Raw genomic sequence first — 12,714 nt, forward strand, 5'->3', positions numbered from 1 at the left:
CCTTGAACAATTTACAAACCGTATTGTTAAACCGTATCAACAAAGAAATTCCTTCCCATTGAATTTGATACTCCTTACACCCACCCAACCTACAACACCGAAATCTCTTTCCATTGTATTACATAACCTCTTACCCCCAACCATTCCACAACAACGAAATATCTTCCATTGCAATACATAACCCCCTACACACACCCAAGGCACAAACACCTAAATATCTTCCCACTATATTACATAACCACCAACCACAGCACAACACCGAAATAACTTTGCACTGTGTTAAATACCCCTACCCCCACACAACATCAAAATACCTCCTCCTTGTATTAAATCACCTCTTACTCCCACCCAACCTACAACACAGAAATAACTTACCATTGTATTACATAACCCCCACCCAAACCACAATACCGAAATATCTTCCCATTGTAATACATAATCCCTTACCTCCATCACCGATAAACACCGAGATACCTACCCGTTGTATTAAATACCCCACCCAACCCACAACACCGAAATATCTTCCCATTATATTACTAAAACCTCTACCCCATCCACCACACAACACCGAAATACCTTCCCGTTGTATTAAATACCCCCTACCCCAACCCCAACCCCAATCCAACCCACAACATCGAAATACCTTCCCGTTGTATTAAATACACCCTTCTTTCCCATTGTATTACATACCCCTTACCCCCACCTACCGGACGTAAAACGCGAACAAACCAGTGATTGACTTCTTTGCTAGTTCTGTTGATTTTTATTTTATTGTGGTTGTCGCAAATGTGGCTCTGATATCAGCAACTGAAATTCACTGTCCGAATATCAACAACGTCATACTCAATTTTACTTCGCTATCATTCTTGACAAATCTACAAACTATTCTCTAAACGCCCCAAGGGGTTCGGGCATACCAGGTTGGGAATCACTATGGAAGCGTAGAGAGGTCAATAGCGTGAAAGATATCACGATATTAATATGGTAATATGTCTATATATTGTGATTGTTGCAATGATTTTATCACTCAAAAGACAGTTTTTGCCGAGTTAATTTTACCAACGCGTTATGTTGTATGTCGCCATTTCATTTCAAATGCGCACGTTTGCGTTATGATATTGCACTTCGGAAATTTTGGCAACACATTCCATTATCACCGTGCGCGATGTCGACATAAACTACCGCGAAATGGAGTAAGATGACAATGCTTCAGAATAGCAATATCTTATCGTAAACACGTACATTTAGAAGGAAATGACGGCACATGACACGGTGCATTGATTCAATTAACTCAGCGCAAAAATTGTCTTTTTTAGGGTTAAAATCATTTCAACAATCACAATATCTTGACATATTACCATATTAATATCGCGTTATCTTTCGTGATATTGACCCCTATACGTTTATGTCGAGAAAATAATTGAACGGAATACTTTACATTTTTTAAGACGACGATTTCGTTATCACGAATGATTAATGGTTGGAGAATTAAGGTCATATAAATAGCCTTTAAAATGTCAATATCTCAGTTATAGATATGGATTTCACTGCGTGAAAATTTGTATTACTACCATCTCTCGGCGTATCTAAAAACTATTATCAGGACACCACTAGGGTGTCACGGATCCCAGGTTGGAATCACTGATTTATAGGATCGCCATTCCAAACCATAAAACTGATAGCCGTGTTTATAACGAGAAAATAATTGAACGGATATAAAACGAATACTCACTGGTGGGCGAATTAAGGTCACGTGATATTTACCTTTTACGCGGATGGCCTTATTCTTAAATAGATATTTTCATTTGAAAGATATAGATTTAACCGTGGCCAAATTTGTATTAGTAAGATGGCCTCGAGTTCTTTTTAAAAAAATTAAAACGATGCTGTACTCTACTACTAGCTGCAGCCAGTACTTATTTATTTCATTTTTCAAAAACACAATAATATTTTGCACTTTAAAAAGCTATTTTATTTTTTTGTAATATTATAGGTAACGATATAGCTTCCAGGGGGCACACTTTTAAAAAATAAAATCATTTTGTCAAAAATGTCAACATTTCTTGTCCTAGAGCTTACCTCGGAAAAGGTATATACAAGTTTTACATATTTACAACAAATAATATTTCGACAACAAAAATATAAAACAAGTTGGTTACGACAACCAATAACAATCAAATTTAAGCAATCTTCATTGGCAAGCCCACTCCGTAAAACACTATACGAGGTCGCGAGGCATGTAGAATCAGCCTACTCATAGACCTGAAGAGTCCTTTCCGTATCCAGGCACAAAAGTCACGTTGATGGCGCATCTGTTCCAATGCTTTTATTGATACACCATCGGGACAAAACAAGACAAATAAAATTCCATACATATACATGTACATTTTAGATGTATAGCTCATAAAAGTCTTAATATGCCTGAGCATGGGAATGAATGCCATTTTCAGGAACATGACCATAAAATTGGTGCCGTTGCTGTTGATAATACATAGAGTAGTCTGATGAATCGTGGGAAGATATAGCAGGTAGTGAATAATTCGTTTGTGTTTGTGGGTAGCTGTTTGATGGTTCCTGAGACTCTATAGGATAATTGGAACCTGTTGTATTATAGCCCCGAGGGTTCTGTCCATAACCAGAGGATGTTTGCGTACTATAGCCGGAGTCATCATCTTTATCGGTCGAGGAACCTTCATCCGTGGATGTTAATGATTCTTCAGAGTCAGCGCTCATTCCGAGTCTCCTTCTTTTGCTTGGATTTTTGTATTCGTCCGGTTGGTCATCATCATTCACGGGAGCGTCAAGAGACTGCAGTAGTGCCGGTCCTGGATACATCTGAGGCGTCGAATTGTTTGGATGGACAGTGACATTCGGTGGGCTATTGGATGACGAATTACTTCTTATCACTTCAAGATTACGTTTAATTCCGTTTTCCATTCCATAATGATATAGACCTTCGCCGCCGTTCGTCATGTTACCCATATCTCCAAAAGGTCGTATTGCTGGATTGGATGAATATTGCATTTGGGGTGCTGAATAAGGAGTAGGGTAGGGACGGGTGGTCATGGGAGGGGCATACGCCATCTGTGGATGGGACACAGGGTAATAGCTACCACGGAACGATTGTTGAACCGGGTAAGAACCGAGATTTCCTGGCGGAGAAGGAGTTAGTCTATCGGTGGTAGTGTTGTAGCTGTCTCGAAATCCTTTGGCGAATGGATTATGATCAATCTTGAGCTGAGTGATCTGAAAAAGCGGAATGTTAATATGTTAAAACTTGTACCTGACTGTGTTTTAATAGTTAATGCCATTCAATAAATATCACATATTTACCTATTGTAATTTCTCAATTCATTTCTAATAATATGTGTTCTAGAAAGAGTGTGAGACAGAAATGGGATTTAACGTCCAGTCGACACAAACTAGGTCATTTCGGGACTAACATATGGTTCAATTTTATTTTGATAATTTGCTTGTTCGCAGGGTCTTTAGTAATGGGAGGAAACCCACGATGTTGGACAGCCGACTCAACCCCTTGTCATGTACAAGCGGGGAATCGAAACCACATAACAGCAAGCAATAGATAATATGGATATACTGGCTGTTTTCTTTGCTTATGCCAATTTTTTAAATTTAATTGATAACCCAAATTGACGTTTAGATGCCGAATAGTTCAGTACCTAAAGTTAACAGATAGAATTTAGATTCTTAAATATGTGAGGAAGAAATAGTCAAAGCAGACATGGCACTTGCTGCGATATTATACATCTCACTTATTTCTGGTCATGGTATTGATTATCAGATTTATCTATGGACGGACACAATTGACCTTGTGCTTTATTAATAAGTGCAGGAGAAGCGCACTACACGCAAACAAAACCCATTAGGAAAACATGTGGACAGGGGGACACACAAACCACACGGACATTACAGACATTAGAAGCCAGGAACAACAATCGTATATGCCAATTCAAGTGAATAGACATGAGAGGGTGGCGGGGGTACTGCGCTGTACAGTCCCGGGCCTGTAATGGTACAGGCTTCATGAAAACCAAACTTATGAAAGGAAACTTAGGAATGAATGCATGTAAAATACTCACATCAGTATTTTGGTAAGCTGTGACTCCGATGAACTGTGTTTCTGTAAAGCTGTGGGTTAGAAGAGTTTTCTGTTCACCCGGTGATCCTACTTCTATGACATGGAGCCGTGGCTGATATTTGTGCATAGAATTCAGAACAATCTGGAAAAGTTAATAATATATCAAAAATATGTAAGGGGTAAGACGGATATTCAATATGGGGGCGGGGCGGGGCCAGGGGTGTAAGAAAAAAAAGCATACTTCTAACTGAAAATTGTTTTAAAAACAAGAGATAGCTTTAAACGTGCTCTGTGAGGTTGTTTCCGCAATAGAGGGGGCTCCCAAGTTTGTCTTTTATTAAAACAGAATATAACATTTTAATATATGAATTTCCAGATATTACAGTTCTTGGTCCATATAAATTGAAGTCTATTTAAAAACTTTAACTCACCATGCCACCATGTCCGTCACTAGAGATTGCAACCACAGTAAACAGGGCTCAAAATTTTATGTCTTTTAAAAAACACCTGATAACATAGGAAATTCCCAATCGTACAGTTATTGGTGAAGATATACTGATGATTTATTTTAAACCTGTAAAAAAATAACTTACCACGCCACCATGTCCATCACTGTTCTTGTTATTGGTGAGTTTGAGTTTACTAAAGACGATATCTTGCTTCATCCAGTGCGATCCAGTATTTGGGGAATCAGGGTGAAGATAAACTCGGCCAGCTGAAATATAAATAAAACGAAATGATGATGATGATGGTCAATAGCTCAGTGATAATGTAACGCCAGATGACAATTTATAAATTATTTCAAAAAATAAAACAGCATTGATTAATATCCGAAGCATTTAATACAAAGACATATAAATTTGAGAATGGCATAATAGTATACGCTTCAGTTTACAACATTTCCGTGATACTTTTACAATAGACTGTAGAATGAAATTCAATTTAATACTAAGTGAACAATGAATTACCCACGGAGAGATATTCAGACCCTTTACGTCAATGCAACAGTGTAACGATATTCAAAATAGACAATTACGATACTCTATTTTCTAATAAAACATAAGGATTTACTCAAGGATTGGTATTAAGACCCTCTTTATTAAAACAACACAGTAATGATATTAAAAACCGACAATTAGTTTATGATATTTTGTTAGAATGGTTATATCAGATATAGGCTATATTTATATATCAAAATTAATGATAAACCATTTCATAACCTATGACATAAGGTTTTCTATTAGTTCTTAGTGGTGAATCTTATTATGTGAACGATGTTCATTATTTCTCTTCCATTGTCAAAGCGACTTAATGACCAGCGTGTTACACTTATACTTAATAAGCTCATAATATCTATACAGCCTTCTTAGCACTTCATTAAGGCCCGGTAACCACAATAATAAGAGCAACTCATTATCGAGTTATGTGGATTATGGGGTTCCCATAAACGATTCACCAGTATTATAATACAACATATTTATCGTGGCCACATGTCTTATAATTACATTCAAAATGTCTAAAAAAAAAAAAAAAAAAGAGCAATGTTGAGAACATTTGTCATTGTAACCCATGCTTAAAACTTATTTCTGCTCGTCGAATCATTGTTGACTAAATCGTAAATGTGATTTGTTTTATTGGGTTCTAAACAGTGGGTTTTTACTTTCCCTGGGATTTAAACCGTGGGTTTTCATTATCGCTGCGCTTGGTTCTAAAGTTCGGGTTTTGACTATCCCTAGATTCAAAACTGCGGCTTTGTCTATATCCAAATTTTATGCTGTGGGGTTTGATTATACTGGGTCATTTGATACACTTCTCAACTGCGGGTTTTGACTATCTCCGAGTTCTATGCTGTGGGTTTTGACTATACTGGGTCATTTGATATACGTCTCAACTTATACGGCATCCCGTGTAATTTGGTATCCCGTATGGTTCGGTACCTTACGTTTTTTCTTAAGTTACTAAATTTAGCTTTGATATTTGCTAAAGTAACATTGTATGCATGTAGAATACATAACACTTAGCTCGATAGTCCTATAATAATAATACGTAAAAGGGAAATGATATCAATGAATACCAAGTGCAATACCGAATGAAAGGTACATTAATAAAGAACAGAATCACATTAAGACATTGGGGCAAAATGGAATCAGCGGGATAAGTCAATGTCGGTTGTTATAAAATAGACACCCTATGAAATTTGAAACCCCCCTAAAATACGTAACCAAAGTACGTGTTGACCCATGTGCAATTTTTCAAAAAGAGAGAATGTCAGGCGCGTGCAGGTTAACTGTTGGATTTAATTGAAAATTGGGTGTTTATTCCTTAATTACACTTAAAGACGGCCCTGACACTGTGGATCGTCTTAGATCTTAAGTACAATTTACTGTCCGAATTCCAAAGAACGCTGTCATTAGAAAAGACTTCTTTTATGTAATATGTACAGAAGTGTCGTCAGCGTCACAACAAAACCAGCTGGAATTCGTACCTCGTGCTGTGTCACAAGACATCAGTATAAAGACCCGATGATCTGCCGTTTAGAAAGGCGTGAACAACAAATGAGCAAGCTGCTAATAGTTGCCTATTGTTGGACATTTCATTGTTTACAGGAATCTTTACATTGTCATAGTATTCAAAGCGACCAAAAGGTCACAGATGAAATGTATGATCATGCACCTGAGGAACCACAATATTAAACGTATATTAAATAGACCATGACATTGGGCGTGGCTTTAAAAATACATCCTTGTAGTTAAATTCAAACGGACATTATTTCAATGATTCTCGGTACCTGTGTTTAGATGGGACAAATTTTAAAAACATCTTGTCTGTGATGTTCAATACAATTTTAATAAGTTTGATTTTCGTGTACGTTTATAGATATATTTATTTTTTTTAAATATTCAACGAACATTTTTTAATTTATTATCAGGAGCTATGTTTGGAACATAAACATTATCACGATTCTAATCTGACTATTCAATTTTATTACCCAATACGTTATTCATTATCACATATATAGTTTACATTATGGGACGAAAACACAGGGACCCGTGTACACATTGACGTGCACATAAAAGAACTATTGACAGTTTGAATTCGATATAAGAGTAGGCCGTAGCGCCGCTGTCCGGGCCAAAGTTCTCTCATAGCACACTGCCTGGCGTATTCCCGCCTTCATTAGCCAGACGGAGCAGAACAGCAGGAGGTTACCCCCCACCCCATTTTATTTCAATTTAACTTACATGAAGTATTTATAGATTTTTCAAAAGTAAAACATCAGTATGACTATAGCAGAAGATCGTTAGTTTATTTATTGTATCACGAATTGTAAACAATAGCCTACAATACATAGGTATATGAATAAAAACTTTCTAGAAACTATAGGCCAAAACCTATTATTACAACCATTATAAAACGTTCTTCAAGCATGTCTCTAAAATTAGGATAAAAGTTTATCTTTGGAATAAAATTTCCTCTTTTAAAGTTTAAAATTAGAATACAGATTTAACCGAGTACTAATTAATTATAATCTCCCCCCGCCCGCCGGCCTTTTCCATAATTCAGTACAAAAACGCAATCTGTGAAATACATATTATTGCTGTTAATTATGTTACTACATGTACCTAAGGTCAGGTGAATTATTCATTCCAAATCTAGACAAGGCTAAGTGTTACTTGGCAACAAAACAAACTAGGAAAACGCTCGCGTACCGGTACCCTATTGTTAGAACTTATAATTATTAAGTTCAAGGAAGGACTCTGCATAGTTTGCGGTGATGATTTTGTCGCGTATTCCTTTCATTTTATTTTTACTTGAAGTGTACACATGAAGAAAAATACATCATTCAAAATCTTAACATAGGAGTAACGGATGGGAGAGCGCCGACATTGTTATATCATAGAAAAAAGCCCCCTTTGATCATTATGCTTCTTTTTTAAAGGATATTTGACCATGTCGAGATGTTTTAATGTCGACATTCATAAGGCGACAACCCGACATCACCAGATTTTAACCCGACAATACAACATTCTTACCCGACACCACGACATTAAAAACATTATTACGGTAAAACATTATTACGTCCTATAAAACACAGCCCCAACGAAAAATTATACAATTTCGGTTTCATGTAAGAATAATTTGGACAATTCAGCTTCTAATTTCGTGATAATGGAGACAAAATGTGAACAATTTACATGCTAACTGAACCCGTTGCAAAATTGAGACACTGTGGGTCATTGTTTCGTCCGATCTTTCCGGAGTGAATGTAGTTTATATTTGTATTTACCTGTTTAAACCTTAGAAATAGACTTCAAATAAAATAACTAATCACGTCATTGTAATCAACGTTTTTTCTTATTCAAAAATGTGAGAAAACCCCCATAAAACAATATTATTTCATATCTCAAAGTTTGTACAGCACGAGAACAGCTGATTTTACTTTACTTACTTTGAGGTAGTTGTTCAGCTTGACCACACGGTACCCATCGACCACTCTGGAACTTCCAATGATTAGGGTCGGCCAGAATCATATCAACAAAGACGTTATACTGCTTGCCAGGTTCTAGCCCAGTTAAACTGTACTGTAAAGTCGGGAACATTCGTCTGAAATATGTAAAGAAAACTTTTGATTTACGGAAATAAACAATTGGATGAAAATTAAACTGCCGAAAAATTTGAAATTTTGCATTTTAGCAAAACGAAAATATTATTTAGGGAAACGAGCATTTCAGTTTAGTCATACGAACATTTCAGTTTAGTCATACAAACATTTCAGTGTATAATAGAAATATGAAATTTATGCTTTTAGCCATTGTAACGGAAAACTATCTTATTTTAATGCAAATGTTTGCTTCTGGTTCGTGTAGCTATTTCGCCGTTGCAAAAGCTTTTAGTGCGACGGAACAAATAAACGAATAATTAAAGAATGCCAATGTTCAGAATCGCACATGATAATCGCATGAATGTAACCTTATAGCAATAAATAATCAATGATTAAGAACGATGTTATACAAGGTTTGAGTTAAATTGAGCAAATAGTCAAACATTTAAACCGAATGGTTATGTCCAGAAAAATGCGAAATCAAATGAACGGATATTATATATGTTTGCTTTCGTTCGTATTTAAGTTGATCATTGAAAGTTAAAGTGATAATATTTATTATAGTTATTTATTTTTAACAGAAGCCAACCCATACTTAGACGTATCTTGCTATTACTTTCTTAAATATATAACAACAATGTTTATATTAAAACAGAACAGTTGTTTTAATTTTGAGACATACACTGTATGTGAATAATTCAACTGTGGTTACTAATCGGGATGTTTTATTCGAATTTTAGAATGCTGTGTAATTAAATATTCTGAAAATTGTTCTAAAATTTTTTATATAGTTATCAAAATATAGAAATAGATTTTAATTTGTTTTTAGAATTGTTTTGTTCTATTTATTTAAATTATCAATATATAGAAAAAGATTAAATTTTTCATTTTCATAACAAAATACAACACAATGTATATATGGATTTAACTACATACTTCATATGTTCTATATTTATGTAATTATGTATGTATGTATATACTTTTATAACGTGTACATGTATCTAAATCAGAGAGAGGGGTTACACATAGGCATAGCCTGTTCCCCAATCCAAATCCAGATTTAATGAATAAAAATATTGTTTAGAAAAAAAAACCCACTACTTCTCTGTTATTCAAAAACGTTTCGTAACACGAACAGGTCACGTGTTTAGTATAATGTCAAATAAATTTGTTTTGAGAAATAGAGTTAATATTAATAAAAATTAAACTGTATGGTTTCTAGGCAACAAAACCGGATGGTGATGTATAATTATCAATATAAAGAAACAAATTTAATTTGTTTTAAAATAATTGTTCAGTTCTATTTATTTATTTGATCATTACTATATAGAAATAGAGTTAAATTAATAAGAAAATAATTGCGTTGTTTCTAGGCAACAAACCCGGATGGTGGTGTGTATGCTATACGTGAATCTATTCAAACAACTTAATCGTTTCGATTCAGAGCAACAGGCTTCATTCAGAGAATTTATTTATTATCCAAAACAAAAATGCAATCCAAATCACCAAACAAGAATTCAAAACAGGGAATAATAAATACAAATCTCAAACTAAATTCAGATTCATTTCAAACAAAAACATGGTTATAACGAAAACGTTATTTTATCAAGTGAAAAATCTCACATATATCTATTTCCATCTTTGAAACAGACTATGAGTAGAATTGACAAATTAAAGTTTTTCTAATGTCCAACAGGGCGAAGTGGTAATTTGCAGTACTATTGTCAAGGTAGGGCGAGGTAAATTCACCAAGGTTTAGAGATACATATTTTTAACTTATTCTAAACCTAAAACGTAGTTTGGAATAGTAAATCAATGGCAAAAACATGAATATTCATAGGATATTGTATTCAACGGGATAACACTTGTGAACAAAACTTAGAACGGAGTCTTAAATTATAGAAAAATTTAATGCGTGTATCTATTGTTTCCACACTTCTTAATCAAAATTGCTACATGACTACTATAAAAATCCAACACAAACGAATTTCAAATACTTTTTGTCTGAAAATGATGAATATTATGAAAAATACACAGTAAATGACTATTTCTTTTTATAAGTCGTATAGTCCTTTCCTGCGGTTTTCATGTATTCTTTTAAAATCAAGTATTATAAAAAAAATAATAGCAATTAAGAAAGATACACAATAAATAACTATTTCTCTTCATAAGTTGTATTGGGTTTTCTTAGTTTTTCATGTTTTGTTTTAAAATCTTTCATCTTTAACTGGGTCCAATGATTGTTCAAATTGGTGAAAGGGAAACCGCGAAATCTTATCTAAATATTACGAAAAATAAGTGATAACTAGTTAATTTAAGAAGAAAAAATATTAATTGAATGATAAAAATATAACCGCTGTGAAAACTTTTAACACCTGATTTGTTGTTTTAAAAACAATGTACATAAAACCTTTATTGTTTTTCGTTAACTTTCCGTATCAATATAGTTCATATCGTCGAAATCACAAATTACACACTTCCATAATTTTGCGGTGTTTTATCAAACTAATTGAAAAATATCACCAATTAAGATAATCTCACTGACTTTTCACTCAAACTTTCTGGCCATTAATCAAATTCGACTTAAGATTCGTAATTTCTTTTTATTAATCGTTTATTCAAATACTCTGATACTGACCAGAACTACGATTAGCTATGTCACTATAAATTAATTGTGTTATAAATTCTACAATGTTTGTTTGTTTTTTAAAGTTAGTTTTTATGTTTACAGTTAAACTCTTAACAGCTCTGTTCTATTCATATTTGAATGAATTATAAATTTGTTACATGCCTTAAAAAATTATTAACCAAGTGCTGTCTAATATAATATCAACTGGCTTCACTTGACAAGGGAAATATCAGAAATATTAGATATTCACTAATATTTTTTATGAGTTTCCGTGAGATGAAGAAAGAAAGTTACATAAATAAAACCGTTTTAATATGAATAAAATTTTATTGTATTTAACCCATACTTATTTTTGAAGATATTTGTAAGAATTCAAAACATTAATAGATTTTTAAACTGAGCTTTGGTGTAATTAGAAAACAAAATAAAACAATTATCCGGCAGAAGTAGATGTAGACCGGGTTTAAAAGGAATTTGTATTTTTTCTTGATCTTCTTGCTTACATTTGTAAATAAGCCTGTGCTTATATTCTTAAAACTCGTCTTACAAAAACCTCGAATTGTGTGTATTACTAGCAGGTTAATTTATAAAAATGATCAAATATATGATTAGTTTCATATTAACACATCTTTACTACTTCTTGGTTTATTACATACAACGTTTCAATAATGTTACAGGTATTTTTTTTTATCAAGCATTGATCAAAATGAAACGTTGCAAGTAATAAACTAAGAAGCAGGAAATCCATAAAGTTGTGTTATTATGAAAAGCATACCTCTACTTCTAAATGCTAAATGTCATTTAATGATATATGATTAGTTGCTTAACAGAAGCTTTAAATTATATTAAATATAAAGCCTAAACTTGCATTTCTTAACAACAGTTTCTGACTACGTGGTGATGGAAATAAACTACTCCTGTCTATAACGCCGGGTTTCGAAAATTATAGAGCAGGAATCGGAAGGTTCTATTTAGATGTATAAATCTACCACGGTTCAAATCATGAAAAATGGCCTAGACTAAAAACGAAAAACTAAATAAAAATTCATGCTTACCGGCCTTGTTTGGTGATGATCATTTCACAAGTATGTTGATGGAATTTCAGCCAAAGTTCTCTGTTGCACAAGTAGACACAAACCTTTCCTCCATAACCATGACCGGTTCGAGCCGCGGGAACAGGAGGGGAACACTGGATGGGGGCGGGCGCGGGAGGTGCCTCGGGGGTGGGGTAATAGGGTATATGTTCTGTAGCTAAAGGGTATTCGGGATAGATTTTGGGGTAAGAGAGAGGATGATATTGAGATTTCCTTTGACAATATTCGTAGCCATCTTCACTGTAAGCTTCGTTATTTTGTACAGGCTGCAAGGCGGTGTACTGTGTCG

The 12,714-nt window shown here is 34.2% G+C and overlaps 1 protein-coding gene across 1 annotated transcript; it reads right to left on the reverse strand.

Annotated features, from left to right (window-relative positions):
- Nucleotides 1-2,130: 2,130 nt before the first annotated feature.
- LOC126808728 (T-box brain protein 1) lies at nucleotides 2,131-12,460 on the reverse strand (the record flags this gene model as incomplete). The annotated part of the gene is made up of 5 exons (XM_050533663.2): nucleotides 2,131-3,246; nucleotides 4,101-4,241; nucleotides 4,693-4,814; nucleotides 8,550-8,704; nucleotides 12,387-12,460. Coding segments are annotated over 5 exons (1,326 nt in total), but the record flags the coding sequence as incomplete, so codon positions are not given.
- Between the last annotated feature and the right edge of the window lie 254 nt (nucleotides 12,461-12,714).

The sequence above is a fragment of the Patella vulgata genome, chromosome 1 (genome assembly GCF_932274485.2).
Source record: "Patella vulgata chromosome 1, xgPatVulg1.2, whole genome shotgun sequence".
Taxonomy (NCBI): domain Eukaryota; kingdom Metazoa; phylum Mollusca; class Gastropoda; family Patellidae; genus Patella; species Patella vulgata.